Below are 17792 nucleotides of genomic sequence, written 5' to 3' on the forward strand. Positions count from 1 at the left end.
CATACACAACTGTACAAAAGACAGGTTGTAAATCTGAGCTGCAGTCAGAATAGTCATTAAACAAGGAATTTCTGTACTGGGCCTTTTAGAGGAATGGTTGCATCAGGAAAATTGTTTACTATTTCATTAAGTCATTAAACAAGGAATTTCTGTACTGGGCCTTTTAGAGGAATGGTTGCATCAGGAAAATTGTTTACTATTTCATTAAGTGGTTAGAAATGTGCTAGATTTGTTATTAGCAAGCAGGCATAAATCTAGAATGTTTAGAATAGGAAAGAGTTGGAAGATGAGTAAAAATCTCTGAATGGCAAGGACTTAAAGGATCTGCCAGAAGCTTTGGGTGAGTGAGGCAGTGTCCCAAGAGCAGACTCCAGAGGAGAAAAAGGGTGTGTAGATTTGTATGCAAAATGACGAGATTAGGGGCTGGGGATTTAGCTCAGCGGCATAAGCACCTGCCTTGCAAGCAGGCAGTCGTGAGTTCGATCCCTGGTACCGATAAAAACAAAAAAGACAAAAAAAAAAAAAAAAAAAAAAATGACGAGATTGTTTATTTGTTTTTATTTTCCAGGATTAGTTTGTGACTTGGTGGGAAGTTTCTTACAGAGGTGTTAGATTGAATACTAAACCTGATATAGAGGAAATGTGTTAGGGAGAAGCATGAAATAGTTGGATTTTCTTTTTTGCCTTTTTGCCCTTCATTGGTTTCTTCTAGCAAAATGAAAAAATACAAGCTGGGTATCGCTTACTGGAAATGCTTGTCTTGGATGTCAGATTTTGCCGTATTTATTTGTATATAATCAAATTCAGTTGTTTGATGTACATCTTATACTCTTAGCTTCAGGGTAATTTTGTACATGAAGCAAAATTTCACGTTGTAGAATTTTCCAATTGTGGCAGCATGCCAGTGTCCAAAAAGTTACAGATTTTGGAGCATTTAATTTCTTGAATTTTTGGATTTGAAATGCTCAATTCAACTTATAGAAGTCCATAAACCAAAGATAGAAAAAAATGCTTGTCAGTCTTTGTCATAATGGAAAAGACTATCAAGTACTGCTGTTTATTTTTCCTTATCTGTATGGTTTGAAGGATGAAAAGTTGGGGCTTTTCTTATTTGGGGAATTGCCTCTATTGCCTCTGTTTCTCATTCTTCCAATTTAAGAAGAGATGACTTTTTGTTCTTTATTATTTAAGAAGTAGAAAATTTTATATTAAGGAAAGAATTGTATAAATTGCTTTATGATTTTGATATTGTAAAAGACCTTTTTTTAAAGACAGGATCTTGCTATGTAATTCAGGTTGTCCATAACTCACTATGTAGGCTGATCCTCATGGTTCTCCTGCCTCAACCTTCCAAGTGCTGGGCTTACAGGCATATGCCACCATAATTTTTGATTTCTAAAAACACTGTCATGAAACTGTTTAGTAATACTGTAGAAAATTTGTTGACGATATTTAAAAAAGGAAAATTCACTACTCTAAAATGCAGCAAGGCTTGATTCTTAGTTTTCATTGTTTATACTTGCATAAGAATGATAGGGCTGGGCATGTTGGTGCAGGCCTATAACCTCAGGCTATAATCCCAGCACACAGGAGCCCAGCAAATTTAAGGCCAGCCAGCACTACATAGTGAGACTCTCTTAAAAAAAGGGTGGGGGGAGGGAATTGATGATTGGTTGTATATTCTGTGACTCAGTTTTAAAATGGAAAAATTTAGTGAGACATTCTGTCTTGTGTCTATGGCTCTAGCCTTCTGGGAGACTGAGGCAGGAAGATAAAAAATTCATACCCAGCCTGGGCAGTTTAGTGAGATCCTGTCTTAAAGACACAAGAGACTGGAGATGTAGCCTATTGGAAAGGCCCGAGGTTCAGTCCCCATTTCCACCTAGGAGATGAGGGTGGGTATGAAACTAGTAAAAATACATTTTATCCAAATATCCAGAGTTACATAGTTTTTTGTTTTTTTGGATACCAGGAATCAAACTCAGACCTTGCATTTGCCAGAAGAGTTATGTAATCTTATTTCATTAACAAGTCTTTAATGTTCTTTGTCTTAGCTGTGGGAGAGTAAACTGATGCAGTCTAGGGCAGTGGATGGATTTCATTCCGAAGAACAGCAACTCTTATTGCAAGTTCAGCAACAGCATCAGCCCCAGCAGCAGCAGCACCATCACCACCACCACCACCAGCAAGCGCAGCCTCAGCAGACTGCACCTCAGCAAGCACAGACCCAGCAGGTTCTCATTCCTGCCTCTCAGCAAGGTGAGACTGAATTTGTCTTCCTGGTTGAGTCTGAAGGTTAGAGTTGTTTTTTCTCAAAGAAGAAATACTTTGGGTTTCTTGAATCTGTTTTTTTTTTTTTTTTTTAAGAGGTGCTCAGTAAATAAAAAGTTACATTATTTTCTTTCAAGAAAGCTGTATGGTAAGTAATATGTCAGTTCATGAATGCTGCTTTTTGCAAACAATTCCATTGTCAAGCAAAAACATTCAACAGAATTTTGCTTCCTTTTACAAACTCCACATTGGGTGACAAACACAACCAAATTATCTTCCTTGCACAACCAAGCTATCTTCCTTCCCCCAAATCTTAAAACATTAACTGAGGTACCACTATATATATTTCCTTAAAAAAATCCAATCCTAGAAGTTATTACTAGGAACTTCATTATTTCATTTGATAAAAAGTTATCTCCTTTCTTTATGATGTATATTCCTTCAGAGACATGTTTGAGTGTAGTTTTTATTCATGTATCAAACACTGGAGTTTTATAATGTTGGTAATCTGATGGTAATTCAATCCCATATTCATTTGTACAAGCCTAAACTGACCGATTAGATTACTTTAAAGAGTAGATATAGCATAATGTAATTTTTATTATTTGCTTTAAAGTAATTATTTATACTGTATGTCCATAGTACTTTGCAATGTTAAAGTCGTTTTACACTCTTGTGTTAATACTTTATGTGGGTTTTGTAAAAAAGCTTTCAGCTCCATTTCACAATTGATGATAATCTTGGCCTGAAAGGCTAAGAAGCTTGGTTCATTGCAGATTTTTTCTCTACTGACCAACCTCAATTCAGTTACAAAATTTCCTGAGCATTCTAATTTGATGAATCTTAACTGTAATTGGATAGGAGTGATGGTAAATGAAAAGTTTAAGGTAACCATTTAGACAAAGGTAACCTCTTTGTCTCATCTGATAATACACGTAAGACAGAAAATTGATGGTAACATGCAGTGGAAAATTCTGTTTGGATTATTTTGCTGTTCATATCAAAGACTTTGAATGCCTTATTTTAAATTTGTACCTTATATCAAATCATTGTATCTTGTACATCTTTGATGACTGTTCCTCCTATTGCTTTGAGTCCTGGCAGTGGGATTTTAAGTCATCATAAATTGAAATTTGATTTTCTTCACTCAGAGAATATTAGGATAATGGGGTTATCTGTCTGTTCTCTGAAATTTGCGGTATCAGACAATTCCCTTTACACTTAAGTAATATTGCCATTATTTCTGAGTTGTATTTTTAAAACAATTAGTGAGAGAAACATGATTGTTGTAGTTGTCAGGTTAAAAAAAGGACTATGTAAATTAAAAGTTTTAAATTTTTGAGCTTACTCTTAATAAATTAGCAACTCATTCTAATGGTGTATTAGTTAACTAAAACAGTTAATACTGAATAAAGCAAGATTAATTATATTTGAAAATTCTAATTTATGAAGAATACACAAAAATGTATTTCTTTAAATATTGAATATCTTAGCTATTTCTTGTTTCTCTTATTATATCCTTGTATTGTAATCTAAGTATTTTTATTATTTTCCAGTATAGAGTCGACATAACGCAACTGTTAAGTGTTCTAATACATAAAATTGAAAAACATAAAATCCAACGTGGATATCATTCGTGTGACTATGAAATAGCCTCATGTTTCTTTGTTTGTATTTGTACTTGTTTTTTCTCTTAGCTGCAGCACCACAAGTTATTGTTCCTGATTCTAAGCTGATACAACATATGAATGCCTCAAACATGGTAAGACATAGGACATAACACTTAGATTGGCTCAACTTATTCTAATTCAAATTGTGGATTTGCCAAAGTATCTGGATATTAACAATTTAAAATTATTGAAGACTTGGACAAAATAGCCCCATCACTCCCCAATTTAAATTTTCTAAATGCTGCACTGAGCAGCAGTTTTAAAGTTTAACTTGATACTTAGGCATTAAGATTCACTAAAGAAAGCAGTTTTCTGTTTAAAAAAATACCAAAAGGATAGTGTTTTGTGGTAGATAATCCAACCGCTATTTTTGAAAAGCTGTAGGCATGGGTTGGGGGATATAGCTCAGCAGCACAAGCACCGGCCTGGCAAGCTTGAGGTCATGAGTTCAATCCCCAGTACCAAAAAAAAAAAAAAAAAAAAAAAAAAAAAAAAAAAAAAAAAAGAAAAGAAAAGCTGTAGACAAACCTTGGGAGAATTGCAGATTTCTACATGATAGTAGTTGGCTGTAATTTTTAAGTTGACAAATACCAAGGATCTCTATATTTCCAGCTCTTGTGGAATTCCATTGGTATGCACAAGAACTTTTATTTAGAAAAATTCCATGTAATTCTAAGTTCTCAAAATATCTTTTTAACCTTCATCTTTTAGGGGGAAAAAAAAAGGTCTCACTGTGATTAAGGACATATATAAGAATTTGTTTCAGGAATAATAGAAATTAAAATGGAGACAACAACACAAATTTATAGGCAGAAGCTTTACTTAAAAGAGAAAAGAAAATAAAGAAAAGACTTCCTCTTGAGAAGAGTAGCTAAAGGAAATAGAAGTCTGCCTGAGAAGAGCAGACTGGCCTCTTAACCAAAAGAATGAGACCAGCCAGGTGGGCTAGTAGGTGGTAACTTTGAGTTGTGTCATCTGTGTAGCCTCAGGTTGCAGATTTCCTCCGCAGCTCTTCTTACTGTTGGGGATATCCTGGGTTCCTCCTGTATTCCAGAGCACTTGGTCCTTAGGCTATACCAGTGAGACATGAGGCTGTGTGCCATCCAGAACTGGGATGGGATCCTGCTTTGGACCTGTGGGATCAGACTGCTCAAGGGACAAGGATGGCTGAGTTGCAGTAAGAACAGGGAATAAGAGAAGGACAAATTCTGTACACTGTTAGCCCAAGAGGAGGCTGGAAAAAGAGGAATCTTCTCTTCAGTGAGTAGCAGGTCGTGTGTGAAGGCCTGAGAATCACTGTCGTGTCCCCTGAGAGTATCTGTCCCATAGGTTCATGTTACAGTTTGTGTTACTAAGGTAAGACTGTTCACTGTGGAAAAACTCAGAAGTCATTTTAAATCAGATTTTGGCATTATGACAAGGAGTGTCCCTCTGAATAGTGAAGATTTTAAATGTGTTGGGAAGAGAAGTAGAAATTAATACTATGTTTAAATTTAAGAAACTTGGATAAAATCAGTGGTCTATTTCTTACTAGTTAGATTTCTGGCTCTAAAGGGCATGTGGCGCTGAGTATGGTGGTACACAACTGTAATCCTAGTATTGGGAGGTTGAGGCAGGTGGATAGCTTTGAGTTCAAGACCACACAGTGAGACCTTGTCTGAAAACCAACCAACCAGTCAGTCAATCAATAAATGGCTTGTGTATGGCTTAAACAAATCAGAGGTCAGAAAATAGATTAGCATTTACATATATTTTAGCATTTTATGTATTTTTAATCGCTGCTTTCTCTGTGAATTTTACATATTCAGAAAATCAGTAAAGGCACTTTTCCAAAAAAAAGTAATTTGGATTTTTGTTGGTTTACATTATTATTATTCCCAATTTATAGATACTCAATGAAAATACTTCTGACTTTGCTAATGACTTATTGAAAAAATCAAGTGATTTCATGAAAATGTATAGTGGGAGTATAATATTTGGCAGAAGGCTCTTTGGGACAGTTAGAGCAAACCACTTGCCAGGTACTTGTTTTGAAATGATCTATCTAATGCATTGTGTTTGAGCAGTTTCATAAAATACAAGAAAATTTCAGTAATTAAAATTTGTGTGTGATATATCATTCAAATGTTTATTGGTGAACTTGAATGCATAGAAAATGTGAGTAGTTATGTATGCTGTATAGTCACTACCATGTTAGTTTATTTTTAGAGATAGATCTGTTATCTAAAATATGAATTATAGGCATTTAATGTTTGTAAATAATATTTTTCACTAGTAAATGGTTGTTTAGTATGTCAGACATACTAAATGTAGATTACCTTATTTTGCCTATGTAGATTTTTTTAAAAAATTGCATGATTGGGTATCTAACTTACAGATGGATGAACCTGTTGGAATTTGAAACTCAAGGTAAAGGAATTACTTAAGCTGATCAAGCAGCAACATTGAGTCTGTTTTTGTAGATATTTTGAGAGAGGGTCTTGCTGTGTAGTCCAGGCTGGTCTTGAACTCATTACGGCAGTTCTCCTGCTTCAGCTTCCTGAGTGCTGGGATTGTAGGCATGTGCCACCATGTCTGGCCAAATCTGTTTTCTTGAAAGCTGTGCTTTGAACCCAAATTAGATAATAGTTGTATCATTAACTCAGTACACTTTTCCAAGTCATGTTGACTTCTCTGATATTAGTATCTTCAAAATGTATATATATTTATTTGTCTAAGATTTGTCCAAATATGAGTGCTTCTAAAAATGTACAGATTAAATTGACTATACAGAGCTTTGATACTTTTAGGAAGAAAGAAGGGAGAAGGGAAAAAGACATAGTTGATAGATAAATGAAAATATTTAAAATACAGATTAAAGAAACAGACAATGATGTAATTCTTCTGAGGGAAAGCAAGAGGAAAAAATGAAGTATCCAGAAACAGTAAGTAAATTTATTTTTGGATTTAAAGAAATACAAAGTGTAATCCCAGATACTCTGTGTATGTGGGTTACATGTGAAACATGGTTTAGCTCCATTTTAAGATGCAGGAATTAAAAAAGTTACAACTTTTCTAAGGATTTTAAGGCTTTAAAAATTAATCTATTATTAGTATAGGTTGAGCATCTTTAATTTGAAATATGAGATCCTGCCAGGTGTTATGACACATACCTATAATCTAGCATTCTGGGAGGTTGGATAGAAGAATCACAAGTTCAAGCCCAGTTTCTCACGATAGCTCAGAGTGGAGGTTATGGTTCAATCCTCTGTACCACAGGGTGGGAAAAAAAGACCAGAAAAGAAAATATGAAATCCAAAGTGTTCCAAAATTGGAAAATTGGAGAGCTCACATGATACAAGTGGACAATTCTATACCTCTCCTTATATAAGAATTGCAGCTAAAACTCAGGGCTCACTGAGAATATATAAAATTACCTTCAGGTTTTATATATATATATATATATATATATATATATATATATATATATACACACACACACACACACACACACACACACACATACATATATACATATATATATAAATGCATGTGAAACATAAGTTAATTTCGTGTTTTGACTTGGGTCCTGTTCCCCTGGTATGTATATGAACATAAGATTTCAAAATACAGAGCACTTCTGGTTGTAAGCATTTTGGGTAAGGGATGCTCAGTGGGTATATATTTCACCTAGACTCTGATGCCAGTATGTTTCTTTTTTTTTTTTTTTTGACAGTACAGCATCTTAGAAGGATAGGATTGCCAGCTATTCTTCGATACAGTGTTTTCAGTGGTGATCTGTTTGATTCTAGTAGAAATTTCAAAAATTAAGAAGTGAAGATACAATACTTACAATTTTGCCTCAAATGTATTAGTGGAAGAAATTGTATTTAGGGTATGGGGATGTAGCTAAGTAGCAGGGTGCCTGCGTGGCAAGTGTGAGGCCTTAAGTTTCATTCTCGGTACCAAAAGAAAAGAAATTTGAGTTTAAGGAGGCAACGAATGGGAAAGGAAGCAATAATGTGGGTATGTCTAAGAATATACAGGTTAAATTGAGCCTATGAAGGCCTTAAAGAAAATTGAAGAGGGAGGTTAAAAATAAAAGCTTACCTGTGAGATTTCCTTAGAGTATGTTTCTTAGGGAAAAAAATACAAACAAATAATTATATTGCTTCTTAAAATACAGTAATCAGGTTATTTAGGCTAGATGGTCTTATTTAATAACAGTTTTAGAATTACGTTAAAACATTGTTTTGGTGTGTACTACACAAAAAGTTTTGTAAGCCAATTAAAACGTGTTAGAGAGAAACTGAGGTACTTATATGTACATTTGTGATTTCTGTATTTTTCCATGGTTTTTATATTTTCAGAGTGCTGCTGCTACTGCTGCTACCTTGGCACTCCCTGCAGGTGTGACTCCTGTTCAACAGATACTAACAAATTCAGGTAAATAAGAATTAATGAGTGAGACCATTTCAGAAAATGGCATCTAACCTGTGTTTTATATTTCTTTAACTATTTGGTTTAGGTTATTAAAGTAACTTTGAGGGCTGTCCTACAGGCAGCCGTAATCACTTGAGAAAATGAAAATTGCTCTTGCAAAGTACTCTGTAATCTTTTTTTTGTTGTTGTTTTTGTTACTCAGTTAATTTCTAAATTCATGAATAAATTAGGGACTTGTGTTAATTCAAGATTCTGACTCATCTAAAGCAGTCCATTTGTGAGATACTTGGTTCCATGTATATAAGCTGGTTGTACAATTAGTATTATATGGGACTGATAATTAGTTAAGCAAACTTCGATCGCATTTTGCGGTTTGAAGCAAAGTATGATGTTTGCATGTATGCACATATGTATTTATTTATTAGTACTGGGGGTTGAACTTATGACCTAGCGCTTGCCAGGCAGGCGCCTACGCTGCTGAGCTAAATCCCTGGCACTTTAATGTAATGAACTGTTATGTATTTGTTTTTAAAGTTTCCAATCTGTTCTGGGTTTTTTGTTTTCTTTGAGATAGTGTCTTGCTATGTATTTTAGGCTAGTCTTGAACTTACTGTGTAGTCCAGCCTGGTGTGGAATTCAGGGTGATCCTCCCACCTCGTTCTTTTGGGGGCTGAGATTACAGGTGTGTGCCCCCATACCCAGTTTATAGTCTGTTCTTAAGCCCTTATTGAAACCAGTTGCATGACAATAGTATTGTACATATGGAAAATAAAACTTAAGCAAAATATTTGAGCATGCAGAGAAGATAGGGAAGATAAGATAATGATTATATAATAAGTGATGACTCTCAGTAAGATTTTTAGATTTCTACCTTAATTTCTAAATTCTTTGGTGGTTTGATAATCCTGTATTGTTTTGAGATGATTACTGCTAAAATGGTAACTTGGAATACTTGTTTTGTTTTGTTTTTTCTAGGCCAGCTTCTTCAGGTGGTCAGAGCAGCCAATGGTGCCCAGTATATCTTTCAGCCTCAGCAATCAGTGGTTCTACAACAACAGGTTATACCACAAATGCAGCCTGGTGGTGTACAAGCCCCTGTTATACAACAGGTAAAAAAGAATTTTGGTTGTGAGCTCCTTAGGGTTCTTTTTTCATCTTCTGTATGGGTTACTTGGGTGGTTCTTCTCTTTTTCTCCTTTGTCCTCTAGTACTCCAGACCCTGTTTTAAACTTCTGTGGTTAGGTCTTGCCACTTAATTTATTGGTCAGCATGTTTAAAGCTGAATTATTGTCTGGTTATCCTTTGCTATCTCTCAGGACCACGGCAGTCCATTCAGTCCCCTAAGCTAGTCATTTTGCCTTCATTCAACAAGTAGTTACTGGATCCCAGGGTCTTTCCAAGGGGTGGAAAGACAGACATGTCTAATTTGATAATGCTTATGAGTTTCCTGGAAGGGGAAAGGGAAGTTCTCCCTTGATCTCTAATAACCGAGAAGGTACTAACAGTGCTACCACTTTTTTTTTTTAACCACTTCTTTTTAGTAGTTTTTTCTTTGAAGTTTTGCCTTGTTTACAATCTTTCTTATATTTGAAACTGGTTTCTACAATCTGTTTTCTTAGTTTATGCTGTCATAATTTATTACTAAAAATACTGTATTATCCTCTTAATTTCCCTGCCTCTAGTCTTCTGTCCTCCTAACCTGATTGGGTTTGCAGCCTGGTTTATAATCTTCATAGAGATGTTAAAACCTTTTAGTGATTTTTCAATTGCCTGTTGGAAAAAAGTCTAAAGTTTTCAATATGGTTTATAAGATTTAAAACAAAAGGGGCTGGGGAATTTAGCTCAGCGGCATAAGCGCCTATGGGCGCCTAGGAGTGGACAGGAGTGGACGGTCGGGAGTTCGATCCCTGGTACCGATAAAAAAACGAAAAAGACAAAAAAAAAGATTTAAAAAGATAAGGCATACTGTTTCTTGAACTCTCCAAGTTTATCTGTATCCATGTCCCCAGTTACTTGCTTTAGCTGCAGTTTAAAGTTCACAAATACTTATACTGTACTTACATGCCAGAAATTATATTATTGTATGGCAAGAACGAAGGTGAAAGAAGTGTGGTTATTTCTTAACAGAGCTTAGGTGCTTTAAAAAAAATATTTCAATATAATAGTACTATGATGAGAGAACTAAAATTAGAAAACAGGATTATTAATCCAACCTGATAACAACTTTCAAAAATTGTGTGCTGTTGTCACTTGCGAGTTTAACTTGACATTATTCTTTTACTTAGAATACTGCCTCTGGCCTTCTGTCCCACAACTCCTTCCACTTAAACCAAACAAAAAAAGCCTAGCTAATTTCCTTAAGCATAAATAGAGACTGAAGTATTACTTGTTAGGAAGATAATATTGATCAGTCCTTGTCCTCCAAGCTAAAAGTGGTACCTTCTTCTCTATTCTCAAAACAGCCTACCCTGCAGGTTGTTTCCTTTATCTGAAATGCTTAGGATTAGGAGAGTTTTGGATTTTGGAACTTTCAAATCTTGAAATATTTATGTAGGTTATCAATTAAGCATCTTTAAATTGAGCATATAAAATGGAGTGAAACCCTCTAATACCTTTGCTCTATTACAGTATCATTTTTAGTTGATTTTGCTTTATTTCTCTTGCATATTCAATCTGTAATTTTCTTACGGGAAATATTCCTTAAACCTGATGGCATTCAGTACTTTCAGTTTTTAATGACTGGAAATGTTAGCTATAATCCATATAGTCAGTATTTGTTGATGTATTCAGGCTGTAGTTTACTTTAGAATCTTAGAATGCAGAACCTGGAAGAACACTGAATGTGGCAGTGCACCCTGAGAATTTCAGCACTTGAAAGGCTGAGGTGGCAGGGTTACTGTCAGTTCAAGGCCAGCCTGGGCTACGTGAATGAGTTCAAGCCAGTCTGCATAATGTGGTAAGGCCCTGCCTCAAAAAAGCCAAAAGAAAGTCGGTGGGGTGGGGAACCAGGAAGGAACTTTTTTTTTCCCAAATCCATTTTATTTCAGGGATTAAAAAGAAAAGAAAAAAAAATTTTTTAAACACATTAATCAGGGGGAGCTTTTTTTTTTAAAGGTAGGAAATTTTATTGGAGGAAAGAAACAGGGAATAGGATAGCTCCTGAAAGAGAAGAGAGATCCTAAATGGGTTGCTAGGAAGGAACTTTAATAGTGTTCATGTTAGTTTTTGGATGTGGTTGGATGGAAGAAGCTGAAGAGTTTTAAGTAAGATTAATAGCTTTTATCTCACATCAGTTAATTCAGAATGTATAGTGGAATCTGTGTTCCAGTACTTTCTAAGCTACTAGCTGGTTCTGATCTGCTGCCAGTGTTGAGTGAGGAACGTTGATCTAGCCTAGCAGTGAAGTGACAAGCTTGGAGAAGTTGAGTGATTCACTTCTGCCTTATCTGTATCTGATCTTACACAAAACTGGATCCAGATCTTTAAGTTTTCGTTTCACTTTCATGTTGAGACAGTAGAGTTTAATTAGCATAAACAGGGCTCTAGACTACAAAGACTAGATTCTGATTTTTTTCCTCTTAGAAGACAAGATGTGCAAGTAACTAAACATTTCTATCCCTCAAGCAAATAAGCTAATGACTTGTATAACTTTTGGCCTATGCAAGAATGTCTGACACATGTACGCTAAATTCTAAATGAAACAATGAGCTTTGGATAATCTTTTTCTTTGAGAGTTTTGAATGATAGAGTAGAAATGTGGTGGGTCACTACACTAAAGTTGCTTTGTACTTTTCTAGTTTTAACTGTGTATGAGATAACAGCGACTGCTGATGATTCTTTAACATTTGGACCAATTTCATTCTACTGTATTTGATTCTCTAACCTGTTCCTCGTATGTGGTTTTCTTTTGCCTTACTTAGGTTTTAGCCCCTCTTCCTGGAGGAATTTCACCACAGACTGGTGTGATCATCCAGCCTCAGCAGATCTTATTTACAGGAAATAAGACTCAAGTTATACCTACGACAGTGGCGGCCCCTACTCCAGCACAGGCACAGATAACTGCAGCTGGTCAACAGCAACCACAGGCACAGCCTACCCAACAGCAAGCTCCATTGGTCTTACAAGTTGATGGAACTGGAGATACATCATCTGAGGAAGATGAAGAAGAAGAAGAGGACTATGATGATGATGAAGAGGAGGAAAAAGAGAAAGATGGCGCTGAAGATGGGCAGGTTGAAGAAGTAAGTTTATAGCAAAAACTTGAAAAGAGAATTTGTTCAATCATTTCATGTTTTATTTGGTTCTGAGCTGATGAATTAACATCTTTTTTTTGGAGGCTGTTAGGTGCCATGCAAAATAAAATTTTAAAATATAAAGCTAGATTGCCTTAACTTTAGTTTATAGATTTTTCTGGCTGTATTTATATTCATAAAATATAATTGTTTCATGTAGCTGGCAATAATAAATGTATATATGCTAAATTAAATTTTATTAATAAAGTTAGTGGAGGTTGGAAATAATTCTGATTCTTGGACTGGTGGATTTATAATGTGATTTAAATGTAAGATATTGGTAGAACAGATAGATGTGGTTGATATTTTGCTTTGTAATTTAAAATGTATGGCAACATTTTGAGGAAAGAGAAACTAAAGGTAGCAGTTTTGGGTTTGGCTCTTTATTCCATACTAATTCAGTTTGCATTTTTAATCACTTTCCTCAGCATATGATGTACTTTTGATCCTGGTACAAAGTTCTTGTAAATTAAGTTTAAAAAATTTATTATTAAATATTGAATCAAAGCAGATGAACATTAGGGTTGTTTCTACTTGTTTACTCTTAGAAACAGTTTTATGGGCGTTCAGTGTTTTATATTGTCACAGCCACATTAAAGTGAACTTTATGCCACATATAATCCATAACAGTTACTATATATAAGTAGTAAAACTCCCCTTTTAAAATATTTTTATTAAAACATTTTAAATAGAGCAACAGGAGCACAAAACTAGAGGGGTGTTTAACTTTGTTTTTGTGAAACTACTGCATCATTGTCTGGTTTGATGAAAGTGATTGCTGTCTTAGTTCTCAAGATGCTGTTCAGAAACCTTTGATTTAGCTTTTCTCATCATATGCTTCACCTTTGTAAATGGTGGCTCACCAGTGTATTTACTACCTAAGAAACAACGGCATGCATAGGAGGTGATTGTGAAGTGAAGGAATGTTTTTGTCCAGTATAGTAGGTCTTAATGAATGTCTAATAAAAAAGACATGCTCAAGTTCAATAATTGAAACACTATTCCATTTTAAAATTAGCAGGAAATACATTTTTGTATACTGAAAATGAAACTTTCAGAATCTTGAAACCTGCTCACAAAATGAATCAAAACACAAAGCAGGGCTTCATGTTTTTCACTGTACTCAAAACTGTTTAAATGTATCAAAATGCTTAAAGTCTGCCATAACTCAAGCTTGCCTTACGCTAATGCAGTAGTACAGATATGCTGATTTTCACATTAAAGGTGACTAATACTTTCAAATGAGTGGTCAGATCTACCAAAAATGCTAAATCCGTGAGCCAATTTTTCATCTTTAGGTTCTCGCACAAATTTTTCTTTTGATTCTATAAATAACTTGATTTCACTTTGCAGATCGTAAGTCTTTTCCTCATGTTATTGCGGCTTAGTCACCTTACTTGAGATGAGATCAGGTACTTTCAGAGTGGTATGGTCAAAGACAGCCGCCTTATTTGAGAAAAATAAATGATGTCCTCAAAATTGACATCCATATTAAAGAATTGGCATTCATTTCATCTCCTGACTTATGAAACTCACAGCTCTGACAATTTGAATGACATGCATTTTTAAAACTTGTGCACATAAATTTTTTTTAATGTATGATGCAGTGATAGTACATCAACTCTGACTTGTGAGTGATACTTAATTTGTAGGTCTACTTTTTTACCAGCCATCATCAGGGAATTGGCAGTAGCTATAAAAGGTACATTGATAAAAGTTAAAGAAAATTACTTTAATTTAGTATTTACTGCTTTCCTGCAAGCCAGAAGACTTTCGTTTTGTCTTTTAATGGCACCAAAAAGCCATTTTTAATAACTTTTAACAAAAATGGCAAGTTGAATTGTATCTGTAGTATCATTACTTTCATCTGTTGTCAAAGCATAAAATATGAAATTCACAGTTTTACTCCCAAATCTCTTGATAAATTATCCTGTTTCTTCAGTTCACCTAGCTAGGGTCTGGTGAGACAAAGTGATTTTTAAAAAATCTTGTCTTTTTTTAGGACAGATTATAGCTGCGTGTTTTGTATTTTGAGACAGGGTCTCACTATATAGTTCAGGCTGGCCTTGAAGTCACAATATAATCCTGGCTTGCTTGAATTTGTGGCTGTCCTCCTGATTTAGGCTCTTGAGTGCTGGGGATTACAGACAAGTGCAACCATATGCAGTATATATGTGTGTACTTTGTGAACATTGCTTAATAAACATACACTCAGTAAATGGTTTTGAATTTTTTTGCAGTTAGATTTACTGCTAGCTTTTATAATAAAATCTAGTAAGTATTCCTTGATATAATTTGAATTTGGCAGCATATTTTTGCATGTAATGTCTTCAGATTGTATCTTTGAAAACTGATACAGTTTCTCCACAGATTAAGTACAGTGTCCTATTTATTATGACAAAAATATTCATATGTCCATTTTTTCATTGAACACTTCTATTACCAACAGTTTTTCTTAGGGTTAAATTTTTATTACTTATTTGAACTATATAGTGATTACATTCGTTGTGGGGAATTGGCATATAACACATTTTTAATTTTTTTTATTCCCCATTCCTTCCTCTTCCCTCCCCCTTCCATGTGTTGATTCCTTTCCATTTGCAAAACACCTATTTCTCTTGTTTCCTTATATGTATCTGTCTTTTGCTCTTTACATTATTCATGCTTTGAATTTCTCCTGTAAGAAAACCATATTATATTTAAACTTGCATGTGTGGTTTACTTCATTTAACATTACTGCCTCATGATATATCCATTTTCCTACAAATAACTTGTTTATCCTTTTTTATCACACAGTAGTACTCCTTTGGGTATGAATTCTTTTTTTTTTTTTTTGCCAGTTCATCTATTGGTAGACATATACACCCTTCTAATATTCAGCTATTGTTACAAACATGGGTATGCATTATCACTATAATAGGATGTCTTTAACTTGGGAAGATACCTAAGAACGGAAATTACTTGGTCAAATGGAATTTCTCATTTAAGCTTTTTGAGGAAACTCCATACTGATTTCCATAGTGGTTGCTTCAGGTTATATTCCTACCATCAATGGAGAAGGGTTCATTTTTCCCTAAAGCCTTACCAGCATTTATTGTTATTTGATTTCTTGATGATGGCCATTCTTTCTGGATAAAATGGAAACATAGTGCTGTTTAAATTTGCATCTTTGGGGCTGGGGATTTAGCTCAGCGGCATAAACGCCTGCCTTGCAAGTAGGCAGTCGTGAGTTCGATCCCCAGTACCGATAAAAACGAAAAAGACAAAAATAAATAAACAAATAAATTTGCATCTTTGATGGCAGTGATTTTTCAAGTTTTTCTTGTATTTATTGGCCATTTCTGTTTCTGAGAAATGTCTTCATTTCAGTTGCTCATCTTTGATGGATTTGTTATTTTGATTACTGTTTAATTCTTGGAACTGTTCATTTTTTCCCTTGACTTCTGTGACCCATTGAGTATTCAAGGGTATGTTATTTAATGTTTAGGAGTTTGTAAAATTTCTGTGATTTCTTTTGCAATTGATTTCTGATTTGAATGCATTATGATATGGTATACATGGAGTGATGTCAGTTCTTCTGTATTTCCTTAAGCAGGATTTATGAACTAGGATATCTGGTTTGTTTTAGAGAAAAATTCCTTGTGCTGCTGAGAAAAATGTATATTCTGTTGTCATTTGAGTTAAGTTGGTGTGTTCAAAAGTGAGCTCTGATATTTCTTTAGTTTTGTTGATCTGTTTACTTTTGTGGGATATTGAGCTTGTTCACTATCATTGTGTTGTTCTTTATTTGATCATTTATATTCAGTAGTGTTTATGAAGTTGGGTGCACCGGTATTCAGTGCATATATACATTTCTTGATTTATTTGCTTAGCTAATATTTAGTGAGCTTCTTTGCCTGCCTGTTCCGATCAGGTTTAGCTTGAAGTTTACTTTGAGAATAAAATTGGTATCTCTGCTTGCTTTTGGGATCCTGGTGAATGTTTTATTGTTTTCAGTGCTTTGACTTTCAGTCTGTAAATTGCTTTTTGGATTAAATGAATTTCTTGAATGCGATAGTCATTGGGCTTTGATCCATTCTATTAGTCTGCATCTTTTAATTGGGAATTCAGGTTATTTACATTGAAAATCATTACTGAAAGTTGCTGACTTTTATGTCATGTTATTTTTGTGTTGATTCCTTTATTCTCTTTTTTGCGTAACACTCCTCTTACTTGATGTTCCGCCATCTGATTTTTGGCTTTGTTTCGTTGTTTGTGTGTAGGATATTCTTGAGTATATTTTAGAGAGCTGGTTTGGTGTTCATGAATTTCTTACGGTGTTTTTTTGTCATGGAATGTTCTAACCATCAATTTTGAAAGATAGTTTTGCAGAATATGTGTATTATGCTGGGTTAGAAGTTTTCTTTTAGGACTTGAAGCACTTCACTGGAAGTTTTCCTAGCCTTTAGTGTTTTTATTGAAAAATCTGCTGTAATCCTTCTGTGTTTACTTCTGTAAGTGATGTTTTGCTTTTCTATGACAGTTTTTAAAAATTCTGTGCTTGTGTTTGAGTTCTGAGATTTTGAATATGATGTGTGTTGTGGGGTTTTCATTGTAGTTGTTTGGTATCATGTAAGCCTGGCTTACCTGTGTGTTGAGTTCTTTTCCTGTGTTTGGAAAGTTTTCTGCTGTGTCTGTATACAGATTTTTTAATTTCATTTGTTTAACTCCTGTTAGCCTTGCTTTTTCATTTAGTATATGTTCATAGGATGTGATAATTACGTTTATCATGGAGAGTTTTTACATATACATAACACATCTTAATTCTGTGCATCCCCCACCTGTCTCCTTCCTCCCTTCTCTTTCTCTTGGTTCCCTTCCCATTTGCACAAAGCTCTTTTCATTTTTCTCTTCAGTGTTTTGTCTGTCCTCTTATCTCCGTCTTCCCTCTGTCTCTTATGCTCCTCCCTTTTGAGGAAGATCTCCTGACTTCCTGTTGTCTGACTTTTTAATTTTGTTCTTCATTTGTACAGTAGTACCCTGATCCACACATGTTTTTGTTTGCAAATTCTCCATCAGGTGACAAACACCACTGCAACCATCTTTCCTACACAACCACAAACATGGTATCTTTTCCAAAATTGTAGAACAAATTTAA

The 17792-nt window shown here is 34.7% G+C and overlaps 1 protein-coding gene and 1 non-coding gene across 2 annotated transcripts in view; both read left to right on the forward strand.

The window, feature by feature from the left end:
• Gtf2a1 (general transcription factor IIA subunit 1) overlaps nt 1-17792 on the forward strand; it is a 39859-nt gene that overhangs the window by 11393 nt on the left and 10674 nt on the right. Inside the window, exons 3-7 of the mRNA XM_063241230.1 lie at nt 2055-2259; nt 3969-4033; nt 8291-8366; nt 9339-9472; nt 12284-12604. Of these exons, the coding sequence (XP_063097300.1) occupies nt 2055-2259; nt 3969-4033; nt 8291-8366; nt 9339-9472; nt 12284-12604 (801 nt within the window). The remainder of the gene's footprint in view (nt 1-2054; nt 2260-3968; nt 4034-8290; nt 8367-9338; nt 9473-12283; nt 12605-17792) is intronic.
• On the forward strand, nt 3339-3482 carry LOC111757585 (small nucleolar RNA SNORA79). The gene has a single exon (XR_002791897.1). It is a non-coding gene; the product is annotated as a small nucleolar RNA SNORA79 (small nucleolar RNA).

This window comes from Cavia porcellus, unplaced genomic scaffold (genome assembly GCF_034190915.1).
Source record: "Cavia porcellus strain 051 isolate PalLab524CR breed Dunkin Hartley unplaced genomic scaffold, mCavPor4.1 scaffold_31, whole genome shotgun sequence".
NCBI lineage: Eukaryota > Metazoa > Chordata > Mammalia > Rodentia > Caviidae > Cavia > Cavia porcellus.